The following is a 17,871-nucleotide window of genomic DNA, read 5'->3' as shown; positions in this document are numbered from 1 at the left end:
TAAGACGGGGTAGAACGCTCTGGCTGTTGTTCAAGGGAGTGGCTCGTGAATCGGCGCCTCGGTTTGTAGAAGAGCTTGTCGTCCTCGATTGACCTCGTCTGGAGTAGGTATAGCGGTGTATCGGAACCCTTTCAGCCATTTGCTGAGCGTGTTGGTGAACCTATAGATGGTAGGAAGCGATAAAGGCAATCACTCCATCGTGGCAGCCTGTGGGCTCTATATCTATAAAAGGAGCTGGCGCGCTAACTTGGAACCCATTGCCCAGAAATGGAGAATAGGTAAGAAGCGCAGGGAAAGGGGACATGATGCATGAGAACGCATGTGTCAGAGATACACATCTCGTCTTAGAACTTAGTCCGTTTCTCGACGGCGAAATTTTCATATGGCACGCTTCAAACAATGCGTGAAGCTTGAAGCTCCCAGTGGGAATCGGCGATGACAGTAGCCGAACTGAGCTGAGCGACGCTGAGGTTCAGATAGCCCAGCTACTGTCAGATTTTGATCGCGTTCTCAGAAGCTATTCCGAGCCGTTCCAAGATATTTCGATGAGAGCTGACGAGTGTTGCCGAGGATAGCTGTGCAAAGATGAGACTCGCTGTGTAGCGCAAAATGCCCTTCTTTATTTGGAATCTGAGTACAGCTGAGTACGAACGAGGTCTACTGATAATCTAATATACAGCTCCATTTCTACTACTGTCCATGTATTTTGAGAAAGTCCAAGCCAAGTCCAAGTGGTGCAAAGTAAGTCCGGGGCAATCCTGAGCTCGAGAGAGGGCCGTCGGGGGTACCGGTGAGTGAACAAGAAGAGACGTTCTCAGCGCAAAGGCAGAGTTCGGCGGCAACAGGGAAAAGGGAGGGGGGGGGTGATGGGCACTAGTTTGAGGCCTGGTCTTGGCTCGCAAGCCGTTTGTATTCCTACGTTCAGGAGAGTCAATATATTAGCGCAGAGTATCTTGGAAGCGCACCTGTTTGACCTCTGCTTGAACCAATGTATCCCACACGACCTTGAATTCTTGCGCTGTTGTCTGGGGATGATGCTGTAGGTACTCCATAAGGTAAAGGTTCCTAAAACCGTTAGGACAACTCTGGGACATGATTTGAGAAAGAGAAATGACTCACCGCTGTGTTGACGAGCCGTTGGGCTTGACTGGGGTTCGTTTCTTCGTCACTCTCGCATCCGGAGGTGGTGGTGGGAACTTAAGATTGCTGGAGCATCCGGCGTGAGGTGAGTCCGAAGACGGTCCCAATGGCAGGTCGTCGTTTGTGGTTGCAGCTGTTATGGGTTGGACTGGTGGTAGAACTATTGTCGGCCTGGGAACTGGGGGTGTCGCTGCAGAACGAGGCACGAATAAGCCTGCCCTAAAATCGACGTTAGCGCAGAATCAAAGATGCGAGACAGTAGCTTACAGGTTGTCGACCTAGCGCTCATAAGCGGTAATCGTGGTAACAGAGGTACTCACACGGCGGGGCCTCGTAGGTTTCTCTCGAATTCGTGGTGGCCTGTTGATTGCACCCAAATCCGTACCCAGTAACTCGCCGTGGGTGGAAGCAAGAGGTCTCTCAGGGGAGTCCTGCACAGTAGGTTCGAAGGGTGTCATGGCGTGAGACACAGTCAAAGGGCGGGATACTGGTGGTGCTAGAGTGGGAGCCCGAGATGCGGCGTTAGAGTGGTCTGCGGCTGGTGGTGGCTCATATACAGGAGTAGGCGACCTCGGAATATCGAGGGGTGGTGTCCGCATCACTGGAGGTGTCGTAGAGCCTGAGGGAGGCATTTGCCATGAGGCAAGAGCCCCGACGGATGGTTTCTTGGGCACTGGGGCATGCAGATGCCCTGGAAAGTGCAGGTCTGACGTGCTGATTGTGAGAGTGCCAAAAGTACGCACCGTGGTCCTCTAATTCAGTATCCTCCGCATCGAGACTCAAATCAATGAAGTTGCTGTCTGTCTCGACCTTGATTTTTCGTTGCTTGATAGCCTGCTTTCGGTGGCGCTTTGGCGCAGGTGGCGGTAAGGTCGAAAAAAGGTGTCGTGACGCCCTAAAATTGGTTCTGAAGCTCAGAGTCAAGTGAGTGTATCCCCATGATGAAAAAGGACTCACTACGCTCGGCCAGCTTGCCAGTCTGCCGCGAATCCCGGTTCCAGTCGGGGAATTTGATGCTTGCATATAAGCTTGCCTTGTACTTGCCATCCTCGCAGTAGTGGAACTCGCGGTGTTGTTTCAAAAGCTGTTGGCAAACATATTCCCCAGCGGTGGCTTGCCGTTTGCTCCAGGTCGGCGGATCCAGTCCAGCGGAATGAAGTTCGTTGAAAAGTCCGTACACGGTTTGGCTGAATGCGCTTCGTTGTGAGTCAGAGACTGGTCGGCCGTGAATATTATCGAGATGAAGTACGCCCTCGAGTGAAATTGCTGGTAAAATGGAATACCTGATCGACAGCAGTAGTACAAAAGTAGCCAGCTAAAACCATGGCCTAACGTACCGTGTTCCTCTCACAAAGAAGTCATGTCTACGAGCCCGATCTCCAACTGGAGCCCAACCCCATCGCCGATTTGTGGTGTGTCTGTTACAATGCGACTTGTCTAGATACATGTGGGTCTCAGGGGGTACTCAGCTGCAATAGTCGCCTGGTATTGGTTCCGTAATTCTTCACTGCGCTCGCGACCGTGAGTTGCTTGCGCAAGAGTCCGCGACGTAGAAGTGAACGGGATACGGTGCTGAGAGAGACATCCAAGTCGAGGACTGATTGTAGGGCATGTCGGATCTCTGATAAATAGATATCGGGTTGGCGCTCAACAAGACCCTCAATAAACTAAAGAGTAGACCATGATTCAGCAGGGAGGGGGTACAGTAAGAGAGAAACATACGTCGAAGTCGTAATGTGTCAGTTCCCGAGGACGTCCCACTGCTGTAGTTCCCGGTGTCACTGTCCTAAGATGCCTCCAATTTTCGAGTATACGATATATTGTGGGTGTCGAGATGCCCGTATGTTTCGGAATTTGAGTGAGAGTCATGGTAGTGGACATCGTAATGATGAGCTTCTTCTGCTGGTTACCTTGTGTGCGTGATGGCCAAGGTAGAGTAAGATTCGTCGTCGGCGGACTCAAGTCCTTTCGGAGTTCAAACCTTGATTATGTCATTCGCCCAAAGTAGTAAGTTTGCCTTGTCTACGATTTTGAAAACAGCTGTACTGAGGCATATCGTAAACAAATGATGTCATCAATGGTCAATTTCCATGTACGCGGCCAAACAACTGGGTACATAAGAGTAGGCCACCCCTATCTCAAGCTCCCCACTTCGATGCATGCTGGTAAAACCTGTGCTTCAGATTTACAGCAAGTTTCATAAAGATAGGCGGGTGTCGGCCATTTTCATTTGTTTACGCTGGAAGCTGAATATTATTGAGGCTGCCTTGGAGAGTTCTTGACGATGATTTGCGGCGTCAAGGATCCAAGATCGCAACAGGCCAAAGTAGCCCGGCCACAGTAAAATCGTCCTACGCCTAGTATTCTGACACTTGCTATTGTAGTGATTTTCAACATGCTTCTATGTTAGATTTAAGTCGAAGGCTGGTGGTTCGCTTTGCTCAACCATGAGCCTGGAGGCTTCCATTACGCACAATCACCGAATGATGAACCCTTCTCAGCATGCTTCGAATACTATAGCACAGGTACAAATCCGTTCTCTTCTATTCTGTGCTACAAACAACAGGATTCACCTCAGATTTTGGACTCCTCGGAATGGAAAGAATAGTGATCGTTGCACCTTAGCTGTGTACATGGCTCATTTGCACTTCAAATGCGGTGCTTAGAGTATTTATTCATTGTCCATTTATGGACAATGGATGCAAGCGGGCACTGCTCAGGGTCCACACCGCCATCTTCAGACCCCCCAAATTGGTAATGTTCCTGATTTCAGTGTTCCGATCTGAGTATGTAGTCCCCTGATACAACTCGGATATTGGGTAATGCGAGTTTCTCTGGCACCTAATGCCAAATTGGGCAAATGGCGGGACTCGGCCCTCGAATACTCCTTGTTAACGGCGGGGTGGTGCGCCCCCTTGACTGGTAAAGAATAAAGAATCAAAATTCACTCCTACCTAATGAAGGGGACACAGCGGGGCTGTTCTGGGAGGATGTATGGAATATACTGAGTCATTGTCATAACCTGAATGTTTTGCTAATGTGTCGAGCTCAAACGAAACAAGTAAAGTGGGTTCTCAGCAGCCCAATGTTTGCAACTCCAATTATTCCAGGAAGATTAATAGCGCGATGTGTGCGGGTTGCAGCACCGACATGGTGTTCAGAGTCCAAAGGGTGTTCTGCGCCGTTCCCAATCTCTATTACCCAAAGCGGACCCTCGGAATAATGGCCGACGCGCGGAGTTGTATCAGGGGACTCAAGACTGTTCCGATCTGAGTTCTACTGTCCTTGCTTTAAGCTTAACGTTTAACTTCCATTCAAATGCCACTTGGGATCCTCAGGAAGACATGCCGTAAAGTATACCCTTCCTTGTAAGCCTCCAATACCATGCACCGGCCGATCGCTCAGCAATGCACACATTAGGTGCGCTTACTACCGTTTGCTGAGAACTAATGCATATTCAGTCATCTCGGACCCCTCAAATGCGACATCAATCTAGAAGTCCAAGCAAAATTTGATTCTGTTAGTGATTCACTACTTTCGCTGATATGTACCACCAGGTTGGCCCAGTCTACTACAAAAGCATGTCTGCCTGGTGCATTGGCCACATCATCTTCACTGAATATATAACACCACCGCCGTCGCTTCTGGTGCTGCTGCCGTTACTAACAACAAAAATGCCAGCGGATGCACCGCGCGACACCAAGCTTTCTGACCGTACTAGATCTACTAGAGAACCAGCATCGATTCCTGGCTCCTCAAGCGATAGAGTACTGCAACAGTCCGTTGACTCTGCAGCTAGGTACACAATTCACAAGTAGAACGAGCAATATGACTATCTCTAATGTTATCACTAGGCGGCGGCTTTTTGTTCTGGGAGGCGAGAAAGGACGACTGTGGTTGCCTCCGGTGGCTTTCAATCAGTAAGTCATATAATTCTACTCATGGTGACGCAGCCTGATAGACCGACGTAGAGCATTTTATTCACCATCACCACAGACATCGACGTCTGCACCTGACTTCTCAAGTGCTCGTGCTGAAATACTGCAACATGCCGTATCCTCCACGTCTAGGTATGTAACTCAGTCCAGTGTAGATCACTCTATTTCTCATCTCAATTGCAAGCGGTGAAGCCTCACAGTCTCTTCCCTCTGCTGGGAATTGGGAGATGTACGCACGGAAAGTCAGCATGCCACCTAACAGCAATTGGCAGTGTCTATGGTCGGTGAAGCACAAATACACATCCATTCCCTGTTTGTACGCGTCGACCAGGAAGCTAGATGTCAAGCGGCATATTGAGACAAGTCATCTCATGATCAAGTAAATTCCAGTCATCCATCCGTCCTTCAATCTTGTAGCTGATTTACTTCGCAGACGTTTCACATGTGAGATTTGCAACAAAGCATTTGCGAAGAAGGCTGGGTTTGATGCCCACAAGAATGAGCAGTACGTGTATTTGTATTTTATTTCCTCCTTGGACGTGGCCTGATTTATTTATTATTACCGACAGCTTGGGGAAAACACCATTTGGGTGCAACTATGATGGCTGTGGCCAGGCATTCAAAGACGCCAGTGCTCGGCAGCGTCATCACATTGAAGAACACGGACATACACCCAAACAAGTCAAGAACAGGTTTAAAGTAAGCATTGCATAGTCAAGCAGTATATTTTGTGAAAGTTTGCCGCCTGATACTATATGGAACATCAGCTCATACATTGATGTCTCTTGTGGAATGTGGTCTGGTTGAAGGAAAGCGATGTGGGCGTAACAAGAAAATCAATCTCGCAATTGATGGACAGAGCTACATTGCAGAAGCTGTTCTAGGACTTGAATACCTACATCAACAATGTATAGTACACCGGTGAAGACTACCTCCATTTTGTTTCTTGCTGTCACGGTGACACCAAGCATACTCTCGAAACCCGATAACCTCTGTATAATCACCTAGGCCGTCAGATGTTAACAAATTCATACATTTAGTAGTTTTCTGCGAGGTTCCTTGGAAGGTCCTCTCCCGTCGCAGCAGAATACTGTAAGCACAAGCCATGAGTGAAAGGGACGGCCACACACCATGATTGCACCTCGATGAGCCGGGCCTGCAGAGCTGAAGATGCCGGCGTTGTTCACCGGGCCGACATCCTTGTCGTCTTCGTCTATCTCGCCCGTGCATGCCTTTCGCCAGCATCAACACTTACAGGATCAAGGAAGATCAAGCTTCAAGGACGCTTAGGCGATGTAAACATCCAAGAACCCCTGTCCCAGTCGGTTTTCTTTGCCCATTTATAGGCAATGGATGCAAGCGGGCGCTGCCTCTCTTGCACGAACAGAACTGTTGAAGACCTTTCCATGGCAGACAATACACCTCTGACTCAATGCCCGTAACTCTAGTCTTGTCAGGGATCTCTTCTAAACTCTGCCGGCATATCAGACAGCCGGATGATGGATGGTGAGGAGGCGGGCGAGTGGGAGGAGCGGTGCTTGGAAGGCAACATGGAGGACGAAGGCAAGTCTGATGAACAGGATTCAAGTTTTTCCCGCCTTGATCGCTGGGCACGCTTGCACCAATGGGTCCTCTACAGCACCACAAATATGTACACCTCGTTTTCACAACAATGGTGTCGATTAGGCTCCAGTAAATAGAGTCTATGTACAGTAAAGCCAAATTATATCGTTGCAGAACAATTGGCAAACTCGACAACGCAAATTACCAGCTTCATACTGGCGTAAGACATTAAGAGATTATTTAAAGACGCTCAAAACAAGGTGTCATTTCGGACATACAGCTATAAAACAACTACACTTTACATCGTATCATCGTCCATCAATGTATCCTCAGTCTGAGTGAAATCAACACTTTTCTGAATGGCCAATATCCTCCGCTTCTCCTTTGACAGGCTAGATAGCCATTTCGCCTCATAGAAGTTCCGTGGCAAACACGGCACTGCTTTGCTGCTACTAGGCATAGCGTGGACCACATGCTGCCTCTCAGCTGGTGATCCCGTGTCATCAAGTTCATGAAGGAGCTTCGTAATATGTGGACTTCGCCAAGGAACCTGGCAGACAGTTGGCACGGGCTCTTCACCTCCATCTGACTCGTCTGAGCTCATCCCCCCCAGGCCAAGTTTGTCCAGCATATCTCGATGGAAGTTACTTCCAGTAAGCTGAGAAGCACGGGCAGTGCGCTTATTGAACAACTAAAATAAATAAGTACTTGGAGGTAATCGAACATGCATGATCTCACCTTTGTCTTGCGTTCCACTCTGCGAGCTGTCTGATGCCCTTTGAATGCACGCAAGGCACTTCTGATTCCTGGGACGCTGATAGCTTTCGGGAATGTCCCTTTGGTGCTTCGACAGAAAGGACAGACAGTGTTTTCCGCCCCTTTCAAACAAGTCTTACAAAAAATGTGCCCGCATCTCGTGACAATCATGCTATCGTCGCCGTCCGTGTCGAGCAGGCCGTCCGCATCGATGCATATGCCGCAGATGAGTGACTGATATACCTCCCGCTCGGTCTACAACTTTGAGTCCCCGACGAACTCCAAAGATGTAGAAATACTCACACTTGCGAAACGCAGACGTTCCTTTTCGAGCTGGGTGGCATTCTGACAACATAATTGAATAGAAACAGAAGAAACAGGAAAGGAATTGTACCGCTGTTAGGTCTCCTATTTGTCGCTCTAATCCTGCTATTATCTGACAGAGCAAAGGTGAGACGACGTTGTCAGAAGCCTGCCAAAGTTCTAGTAGTGTAGAAGCGCTTACAGCCGTACAACGAGAGCGTTCCTCTTGTTGCCTTGCAGCGTCCTAGGGACAACCTCAGCGAGAGGTGATAGAAATGAAGAATAGGGACGTGCCGCCTTTATTTGTTGTTCTAAACTTGAGATGGTCTTGCGGAGTTAATGAGAAAGATTTCATCATGCGCAATGATGGCCAACCTCCATATGACTTAAAGCGAGCTACAAGCAAAGACAGAATGAGCACGGGCACGAGGACGTTTATGAGAACTCACTGTATCACGTTCGCGAATGGATTCTTTCAATGCAGCCCGGGATGTGAAAAGATCCGCACGCAGTGTGTTTGAATGCTAAACACCCAATGAGAACTCATGCATTTGGGTGCCGTGTTATGGAACCCTCACCTTTTGTTGCTCCTCGAGCATCCACTGCAATTCAGCCGTGTCTTGCTATCATGGAAGGTTCAAGCATACTTGTTAAACACGAAGGGGATGGACTGACTTTCGGGATGCAAATGTCGGACTGGTATCGGTTTTGAAGAGTTTGGTGATGCTGGGGAGCATAAATTAGCGGTAATTGCACTTTGCGAAGCCAACCAACCATCTGTAGATCGAGGAGTTCGTTGGTCATCTTATGGTGTTCCTCAGCTAGCTATAGAACACTAATGAGGCGCAATCAAATGATTTGGTTCATATACTCACTCGTTCAGCATCCTGTAAATGGCATCTCATTTCCTCAAGAATGTCCTCCCATTGTTTATTTCCGTGAGGTGAACCTGTGCCAGTGGGGGAGGTTAACGGCGCGATAGTTCCACTACCAGCAGGAACAGACATGGGAGGGCAAACGTCAAAGAAGATGGGATGGGTGGGCTCTCTTTATAGCCCTTTGAAGCCGCTCGTCACTCAGTTCCTTTCGTGTTCCTTTGTGTTAACCCAAAGACTCTTAAAGGCATGGCACACAGGGGCTAATGATAGGGGGAACTGGCCTGCCGCTTCAGATCACCTGACTTACTTAATGCCGGATGCACGTAGATGCACATGTACAAGAAAGGTGCCTTTCTCGTGCGTGCATCGGTACGGCAATTAATTGACTGGTATTGACCTGCCAGTGGAACAAGACCATCAGACGAAATTCTCTTTATCCAGTCAGTCGAACGGGTGCCTAAGTATAATCAGCCCGGTTTAGGGCGACAGAGCGAAGGGTCACACTTCGCACAGAAAGAATAACAGAGCTATAGAGTTATGTGCAAATTGTGCGCTCAATTGTAAAGTGCTCCCTTCCACAGCGCGGGTGCACCTGTTCTACACAAATTGACCTCGCGAACGTACGCAAACCCTGGCGACTCAGCGAGGGCGACCAATTGAACACCCTCATCCAGTGCGTACGGAGATTCATTCACCCAACCCACCATACCTATCATGTAATCATTGCCAGCCATATCTTCTCCGATGACAATCACTCGTTCGCTGTGTCTCAAGAAACGGTTATCGGGAATGATCTTCTTCAGAAGAATCTTCTTGGTTGTGAGGTTCCTCTCTTCGCCCATCTTCACGAAGATGCGCTCAGACCAGCGATCCAATGCCTCCGTCACCACTGTATATCCACTGGCCGCGTTGTCAGTCCGATAAGATCCGTCGTCGAAAAGAGTGTGTAGAATCAGTATTTGGAACTTCTTGTGCATCATCACAGGGTTCCTTAACCAATGGTCTGCAGGACAGTGTTAGTACTTGCCGGATAGGTAAGAAGGTAGCTCTCAACATACGAGTGAAGCGATGTGCTGCGGAGGTGACGTCGCGTGTATATTCATGTGTCACCTCTGGCCATGAGGACTCTGAGCGATCGATATCAGGACATGGGGTCATTGCCATAGGCACCGGAGAAGCTGGATCCGGAGCGCGGAGATGTGGGGGTAGGTGGATTGCTTCCATGATGGGTAATTTGGAGCTACTGTGGGATCAATATTGGACGTAGAATCGTAGAGAAGACGCACTATTTCTCCTGCAGATGTCGAGCTGATAGTCGAGCTGTAAAGCAGGTGATGTTGTTGAGTTTGTTGACTTCGAACTCAAGTATGGCCGTGTCTTCCGTGTCTTCCATGCTTCGGTCGTCGCCGCCATTGGAATTACTATCATTCGGCGGGTTAACCAAACAAGAGCCTACAACGTAGCCTTCATAACCCTTGAGCGGGTGGTCAACGATCACCACTTCGAGGCCTCGAAAAGGGTCGCCCGTATACATAGCTTGGATATCTTGGGGATTCCGGGTATTGGGTGGGAGCTGGAAGGGAGTGGGCCCGGATTGACTGCATTGTGCGATAATTCGTGCGTTCCGAGTATCTGGTGGGGTTCGTATGCACCCGAACGGTATGCTAACCTGCGGGAATCTGTGAGCTAGCCTCGCATTCGTGAACCAAGCATCTCACCATCCGGCCGATAGCCTGCTGTGCTTCCTTGCCTCTTGCGTTAGCCGGTTCGTCGAGGTATATCCGGGCTTTGGCTTCGTCCACGCCAACATAAAATCCTGAACGTCCTTTAAGAGTGCCCAGTATAATCTCCACCTCGTCACCAAGATCAACGGTTCGCTGGACATCTGATACCCTGACATCTATCGTCTGCTCTGCATCGGTGTCGGGAGAGATGACTGTCGTATGATGAAGGTATTTGCATATCCTCCCTTTCAATCCAGTGTAGGGGCCTGCTATCACCGTTGTTGTGCTACCCTGCGGTCCCGCATAAGCCAAATCCTCTTTCGGCACCTCAACGTCCTCCCACCAGTATCTACCCTTCATCCGTACTGATAGGGCGGGATCGGTAGCTACGCCTTCTTCAACTATGCCTTTGAATCCCTTCCATGGACCCTGGGTTACCTCAAATTTCTCTCCTTGACGAATTTGTAGATCTCGAGCTTGGTTAACGAACTTGCAGATCTCGGTGTGTCCCGTAGCTTCAAACATATCCAGTTCGTGAGCAGTAGGGTGTATATCATGATAGACAAGTTGATCCACGTCTATTCTCCTGACTTCCAGTCCCGAAAGGTATTGCCCGTCGGAACTCACCGTCTCGAGATTGCCAATACCGTCGGAAGTAAACAAGGCCCGGTCGGAGGAGGGCCCCCCCTCCTTGACAGAAGGGTCCATTTTAAGGACCGGTGGTGCAGCAAGGCGCCTGCGTGTGCCGGTCAATTCGCGCGGTACCACAAGGACGAGGGCGTGCCTTGCGTCCATATTGTAGTTCACAATGATACCGAGATTGTGTCGATATCGAGTACGGTCACGGATTCGGACAAATCGTTGTTGCTCGTTCGCCGGCTTTTCGACTTCACTGACGAAGTTTTTTACCATTGATAGTAGGGCCAACCTTTCGCTGATGGGTACCAAGTCGACGGGGCCACCTTCAGCCTTGTAATATCGGAGCCAGACATTGTTTATGCCCATGAGAACAGTGAGGGCAGCACCGTAGTTTCGAGCCTCAACGTAGACAACACCAGAGATACCTTCTCTGTAGAAGGCACTGTCGACGCCATCAATCTTCAGGGCCGAGACTTTGTTGAATATAGTTGTAACAACGCTAAGTTCGCAGCCAGGCTTGAAGAGAGTCAGCTGCTGTATCGAATTTTATGCATAGGAGATGATGGCCTACTGTCACGGCGACTTTCCAAATGTCTCCGTCTGTGATAGAAGGGAGATACGCGACAGTAGCCTTCCACCCGTCTGTATGTTTCTTTCGTTCTGCCGTGTGTTGAGCTTTCCAAGCGGATCGCTGGCTACCTCTATAACGATCGACGATGGCGTTCACCATAGACTCGGCATCAGTATTCCAGAATTCCAGCGGGTCGGTGTGATGTCTGTTAGTAATCAAGTGGCTGGAAGGTGTCTCGGGTTCATCTGAGATAAAGGCTGTAAATCTAAGCATTGAATTGGAGATGGGAGATGATGTTTTTGAGGGTACTTACAATCTGTATCAATGTCGTCGTGGTCGTCATCATCATCTGAGTTTTCCACCCCGGCCTCGATGTCAAGGAAAGCAAGTATCTGAACGACTGTGTTGGTACGATACGGGAGCGCAAAGATATGAAATTGAATCTCACGTCTCGGTATGGTCTCATGGCTGGCTACAGGTGTCAGGTATGAGGCCTTGAGGGAGGTACGTCAGCACGCGACCTTCGATGGTCACGTGCACGTGATTTGATGTTACAACGCGCTACTACTACTATACAGCGCGTTGTTCCGAGTCAACAACTAGTCGAATGCATAGCAAGGAGGCCCCCAAAGAAAAGGGCCTCTCACGACGCAACAACTGAAGAGGGAAGTGCTTGTTTTCATAGCGCGGGTAGGCGCTGTATATTCTGCATGTTGCTTGGCAGAAACAAGAAGTAAAAGATTCGAGGGAATAATATACATGCAAAATACTCGTGCATCGAAGTGCAATCCCTGCATCATCATCTACAGTGTCCGCTACAATCATATGTGTAGATTCATTTTGTTGCACCCTCTCGGGCCGTCTGCTCAAAAGTAAAGAACGGCGAGCGACAGACCTGGGCCTTTACTATATATAAACCACGGTCCGCGCCTACTAAAAGAAATGGATGGTATAATAGGTGGATCCCCAGTGCCTATGACATTTATAGGCACTGGCGTGTGGGTTTCTAGGATGCACGCACTGCAGCGGAATCTGGCGCTGCGAAGTAAGTAAGGTGACTCGAAGGCACGCTAAGAGGCAAGGGCGATTAGTGCGAATGAACGAAGTTTCTTCTTTGCCGTTCCTGGTAGAATTTAGGGTGAGCGCATTGTGCACAGTCTGACGAGAACCCGGAACAGACTTGCCAGATTTATGTATTCGTTGATGCTGTGCTGGGGGATCCTGCTATCAATAGACAATTTTGATTCCGTTCACACACGCGGCCTAGCGCCTCGTAACGTGCCCTGCGTTCCATTCTTTGCAAGCTTCCGTGGAATTTCGACATTCCAACGTCCTACGTCATTTGTTCTTTTCTGGAACACCATTGAACATTCTAACATCTGACCGGACTCTAGCTTGTTCGGCTAGCATGGATCCACCTTTGATACGGAATATCGCTCTCCTTTGTAGGATATGACTCTTCGAGCAATGTTTCCATGTACGTGACAAAGGTGTGCGGACAGAAGAAAAATCTCATTTAAAGGAGACACTCGATAGTCAGTGACTGACCTTCTCGTGTCGGGTTCGGTCGTATATAGAAGAAGGAATCCACTTTTTCTCGCCTTCATTTTCGTCTTGCTGCGTTATGTCGACCCTATTCCAAGATGATAGCACAACAGCAACGGGTGTGGATCCCCTACCTACCTTGCTGGCGGGAGGTGATTCGGAGCGTAGTATTCGTAATGCTGCCCTGGAGTCGGCTCTCACAAACGCGGCTCAGTCAGTCATTAATTCATGGTGATGGTTTATCACCTCCCGTCTAAACATAATCTTCAGGCGCAGGAGTTTCTGTGGTGCAAGGGAAAAATCGAACGGGGAGCCTGTATTTCTCTTGCCTCCACCGAACCGTAAACCCGACGGGATGCCAAGTTCCCGTGTAGCTCGAGGTGCTTTCCAGTTGAGTCGCGCTCTGAACTATGGTACCTTCCATCATATACTCAATGTTCAACTTTAGAGGCGGGACATCCGAAACATCGACGCCGTTGTCGACCTCGAAGCCACTGTTGACCTCAACGCCGCTTGGAATACTGGTGCACCCTAACACGGCCTCACACACGAGCTCCGATTTGCATTCCGTGTCCGCAGCGGACAAATGCAAGCATTACATGGAACTGGCGCGGCAGGCTGATGGCAAACTCCTATGGCGTTGCATATGGCTGGCAACGGGGTCGAATGCCCCTTGTCATTATACATCCAAAATCAGTAATGTCCGAGAACACATACAGCTAGAGCACCTAAATATCACGCTCGGGTGCGTCATTGGCTCTTTGTTTGTCTCGAATTGAATGTTAACTCTCTTGGGTCAGACGATTGGTATGTCCAGAATGTCAGAAGACTTTCAATCGAAACACCATGCTTGTTGAGCATTGCCGTACACAGTAAGTCCTTGTCTTCCCCAACATCATGTTTTCAACAGCTAAACGTGCCGCAAACTAGCCCAAGCATGAAATCTAAACCATTTCCATGCTTGTACGAAGGCTGCGTTGAAACCTTTGGTAGCAGTGGCTCACAGAACCGTCACTGGGTGAAAGCGCATGGCCATGTCACGAAAGGAATGAAACAGCAATTGAAGAACAATATGTGTACACCCGGACTTTCATAGGTTCAACTCAAGCGAATACTTGACAACTTTGCCAGGTCGTCTAGGCCTGTCGCTCACCCAACGGAACTAATTGCAAGTTCACAACTACGAACGATCCGGTTGCAATCTTATTTCTTTACGCCGGAAGCATATATATTACTGAGGTCGAGTCAGAGTTTTTGACGATGATTGGCCGCATCGAGGACGGCAAGGGGCGGCATGCTCAGTCGTTCCAGGACCAACGCGATATCTTGCACACATATAATCATGTAATCTGTAACAAGTTCCTATCAACAATCAAGCTCACCAACATATGGCCATGCATGCACATTATGTCCGAGAATAATTATAAGTCAAAGGCTATTTAACGGTCGTATTGTGTCAATTGAGCCAAGCTGGCCAGCGTCGACAGCGATACACGAGTTTGCGGCCCGACTGCTGAATCTGAAAACCCGATTCGCGGCCCACAACGACCATGGATCTGCAAGCATGATGGCAATTGCAAGAGAAGGTATATTGCACAATAACATATACGTAATGGAGTAAGTGGTACACTGTGTATTCAATCCTCTCATTTGCTAGACCTTGTACTGTTGCTCGGCAGTCCCAATATCTTCATCGCCGAACGGTAGAGCGGACAGATCGGGGCTCCAAGTACTACGGTGAAATCATCATAATACAAGAGATGGGTGATTATACATGCTACGGACAAATCATTGTGATACAAAACACGGGCGATATACATGCGATGTGTCATTATAGACGGATGATGTAGGAAGCGGCAAGGTTGGCCATTGTCCATATAGCCTAGCATGTAATGGTGCGTTTTGCGACGATTGCAATTGTGCAGGATGTTGTTACACTGTGGCGGTGCCCGAATCATCGAGTGTATAGGCCGTCTGTTATTTAGGCGAGCGTCGGTTGAGTTGTCATGCTTGCAAATTGCCATGGCCATCGTTCTATTGCAATTGAGACATCACTGCAACACCGGAGGGTGAACTCTGAACCTACCACAGATCTCGATGGTATGTATGCTTTGGGAAGAACACATGCCCTCCCCACTGCCACAATTAAGCCAAGAGATGCCTAATGTGTCGCGGTCAAGGCCGCATTGAAAGTGACTTACCTGAAAATTAATGGCAGTTTGAGCAAAGAGCTATTTAGACAGGCATACTAGTACTTACTGGTATAGTTGGATCTACATCTGTCTGCCATTCGTATGCTCCGGGATCGAGGTCGCTGTGGGCGAACATTGACAGTCGCCCATCTTGAAGAGTGAGTGTCACGTCTGTAGCCGAAATACCCTGCATGTCAATCTCCACAAAGGAGATGTCTTTCCTCTCGTATCGCCGCACCCTAGGCGATTCCAATCCAATACAATGGCAGAAAGCAGGAAGGCACACTTACGTTATTGGGCGCACCCTAGTCCTCTCTGCGTCCTTGATAAATTCTGCGTCAGAACTTGAAGGTCCCCACAATACACGGCTCCCCTGTGGTAGACGTCGGAACGATCTTTGGGCGACAGGACCACCTTGCGGTGCTTGGGCTGCAACATCGTCACTGCATCCGAAGCCGTGAATGCATGGTCGGAATCGTGATCGGCGACGTGCAATAGTACGACTGCCTAAGTCTCGCGACTTCGAATTCTCCTCTCGCTTGTAATGATCTTCGAGATAAGTGTGAAACATCTACATCGATCTTTAGTTCTTGCTCATCCTACAAAATCAATATGAATGTTCATTATACCTGCGATTGCTGTGGTTCCAGCGGCCACCGAATCATCCACTGATACTGTAGAGTCATAAGAAAAGCCTTTTTTGCTTAGATGAACCAGACTTGGTTTTGGCATATGCAGAGACAAAATTAGAGAGGAATCTCTTTTGTTCTGGGGACACCATCTCCTCAATGCCGCAAGAGGACGACAATTGCAACATCTACTGGCGTGTATCACAGGTCACGTGAATGTTCTCAGGTAATTGTTACCGCATCAGCTTCCTCGACTGCGATGAGATGTTCTGAAGGACCTATGTGCCTACACCTTCATCATATATAATTGTCTAGTAGTACAGTTCGGACTCACATATCTCACACTAATAGCAGGAGTAGCAATATGGCCGTGGACGTTGTCGGGATTTCATGAAACGACTGACCACATGGTGTTGCGTCGGTGCTATAATCTGATAAGATAGGTTCAAACGCGAGAGCAAAGAGCTCGGTGACCGGGAGAAGTTTATGTCGCATGTTTCATTGTTGCGTGTTGCACAGACAAACCATCGTCTGCAAAATACATGAGCGATTCATGTTACGATGGGCATATCACTGTTCAAATGTACCATGTTGACATGGTCTCGAACTCTTGGAATTACGGGTAGCTTCTTGAAATAGGCATCAAGAAAATGGCAGAGTGATATGTACATGTAAGCAAGGAACTATCAACTGGGAGCGTATGCAGTATATGTAGCCAATGATGAGGACAATTCAAGGAGAAGGCGAGCCGTGAGTCATGAAATAGTTCTTCAGTATGGGGAAGTCGGCTATGGATGCGTCAATCATTGAAGAAAAGGGATTCCCCTCGTATTTTGCAATGACGATATTTCCTCGCCAGGCTAATCTCTCCTTGAAGGCGGGTCCTTGAATCTCGCGAAGGAAATTGTTCATAGGGAAAGGTAGGCCATCGCTGGAGACCGTCGGGTAGAATATAATGTAGGGGTGGGTGAACTTGCAGTTCATGCCATCCAACGCCTCCACCAACTGGAAGATTATATGTTATCACAACTCCGTAAAGATGGATTGTCAATCGCTGTACGGGCATACCTGATATTTCCATGCACGTGGACCTAAGCCCTTGGGAATGTAGTCCATAAACTGCTCAGGATGAGGCAGGCGTTGCGAATAGGCATGATGACCTGGCACCGCCAATATGAGGCTGAAGAAGTGAGTTTCAGACAAGTCGCGATGGTGGCTAGTTATTACCTCGTCATTAACGACACCTATGGGTATGTCGCAATCATCAGCTTCTTCTACCAACCTGTTGCCCAGCTATACGCACCATGTGTGGCCGCCCATCCGAAGGGAACAGAATGGCTTGAAAGCTGCGTGGTTGATCCATCGTGGTGCTCGGGGTTGTCGTATGCGCTAGTATATAATTGGCGAATGACACTTGAAGGACGGGATTAAGATCTGAATATAGAAAGTTAAATGTCGTACCATAAGGTACGAAGAGCGTCAACCAATGCTGGCGGAGAAACAGGTACACCTACCTCTGACCATAATATATTCACTTTCTGAATGTCGAATCATGATACACATAGAGGCAGGCTCGTCGCGCTCGAGCTGAACTGATGCTCGATTACATATGGCGCGCTCGCGCCTCTCTTATATGCTATCGATATCGTCCGAGTCGCTGACGACAGCTGGATGTGCAAGGACGAATAATTTAAAGAACAGTTCATGTTTGGTTATACTCAAAGGCGAACATAGCTAGTAAATAACGGTCTTACAATTGTATCAACAACTACATATCATTGGGCGGGGTACATGAATCGTGGAGCTTTGGTGGCATGGATGCATGTGGTGGCAGGAGGGAAGAAGGAAAACCTGTGAGCACCCGTTTTGCCCCATATTTAAGCATTTGCGACGCGGAAGAAACCGAAGAAAGGCGGACTCTCACGGTCACGCTGAAGAAAATCAGGACGCAGTTGAGTGCTTAGTTGTGGAATTCAAGTTTTGAATGGAGTAT

The 17,871-nt window shown here is 48.6% G+C and overlaps 5 protein-coding genes across 5 annotated transcripts; 1 reads left to right on the top strand and 4 right to left on the bottom strand.

Moving 5' to 3' along the window:
• Window positions 1-873: 873 nt before the first annotated feature.
• Window positions 874-3,009, bottom strand: PC9H_010333 (uncharacterized protein; the record flags this gene model as incomplete). The annotated part of the gene is made up of 10 exons (XM_036779827.1): window positions 874-915; window positions 966-1,065; window positions 1,120-1,359; window positions 1,408-1,418; window positions 1,461-1,831; window positions 1,884-2,035; window positions 2,094-2,423; window positions 2,492-2,577; window positions 2,649-2,807; window positions 2,863-3,009. 10 exons carry the CDS (start codon window positions 3,007-3,009, stop codon window positions 874-876), a joined length of 1,638 nt encoding a protein of 545 aa, XP_036629216.1.
• A 1,805-nt stretch (window positions 3,010-4,814) lies between these two features.
• Window positions 4,815-6,778, top strand: PC9H_010332 (uncharacterized protein; the record flags this gene model as incomplete). Its single annotated transcript, XM_036779826.1, has 7 exons — window positions 4,815-4,939; window positions 4,995-5,060; window positions 5,112-5,210; window positions 5,263-5,457; window positions 5,512-5,583; window positions 5,648-5,777; window positions 6,536-6,778. The coding sequence occupies 7 exons, from the start codon at window positions 4,815-4,817 to the stop codon at window positions 6,776-6,778; spliced, it is 930 nt and encodes a 309-aa protein (XP_036629215.1).
• A 161-nt stretch (window positions 6,779-6,939) lies between these two features.
• On the bottom strand, window positions 6,940-8,707 carry PC9H_010331 (uncharacterized protein; the record flags this gene model as incomplete). Its single annotated transcript, XM_036779825.1, has 8 exons — window positions 6,940-7,332; window positions 7,380-7,652; window positions 7,701-7,742; window positions 7,903-7,944; window positions 8,150-8,224; window positions 8,279-8,323; window positions 8,376-8,525; window positions 8,576-8,707. 8 exons carry the CDS (start codon window positions 8,705-8,707, stop codon window positions 6,940-6,942), a joined length of 1,152 nt encoding a protein of 383 aa, XP_036629214.1.
• Window positions 8,708-9,132: 425 nt separating this feature from the next.
• On the bottom strand, window positions 9,133-11,978 carry SPT5_3 (transcription elongation factor spt5; the record flags this gene model as incomplete). Its single annotated transcript, XM_036779824.1, has 8 exons — window positions 9,133-9,581; window positions 9,637-9,818; window positions 9,865-10,247; window positions 10,297-11,457; window positions 11,513-11,601; window positions 11,650-11,769; window positions 11,826-11,904; window positions 11,961-11,978. The coding sequence occupies 8 exons, from the start codon at window positions 11,976-11,978 to the stop codon at window positions 9,133-9,135; spliced, it is 2,481 nt and encodes an 826-aa protein (XP_036629213.1).
• Window positions 11,979-16,610: 4,632 nt separating this feature from the next.
• PC9H_010329 (uncharacterized protein) lies at window positions 16,611-17,241 on the bottom strand (the record flags this gene model as incomplete). The annotated part of the gene is made up of 3 exons (XM_036779823.1): window positions 16,611-16,883; window positions 16,947-17,105; window positions 17,182-17,241. 3 exons carry the CDS (start codon window positions 17,239-17,241, stop codon window positions 16,611-16,613), a joined length of 492 nt encoding a protein of 163 aa, XP_036629212.1.
• Between the last annotated feature and the right edge of the window lie 630 nt (window positions 17,242-17,871).

The sequence above is a fragment of the Pleurotus ostreatus genome (assembly GCF_014466165.1).
Source record: "Pleurotus ostreatus strain PC9 chromosome Unknown scaffold_7, whole genome shotgun sequence".
NCBI classification, from domain to species: domain Eukaryota; kingdom Fungi; phylum Basidiomycota; class Agaricomycetes; order Agaricales; family Pleurotaceae; genus Pleurotus; species Pleurotus ostreatus.
Note: the sequence above shows the minus strand (reverse complement) of the source record. Positions and strands in the feature narration are given on the sequence as shown.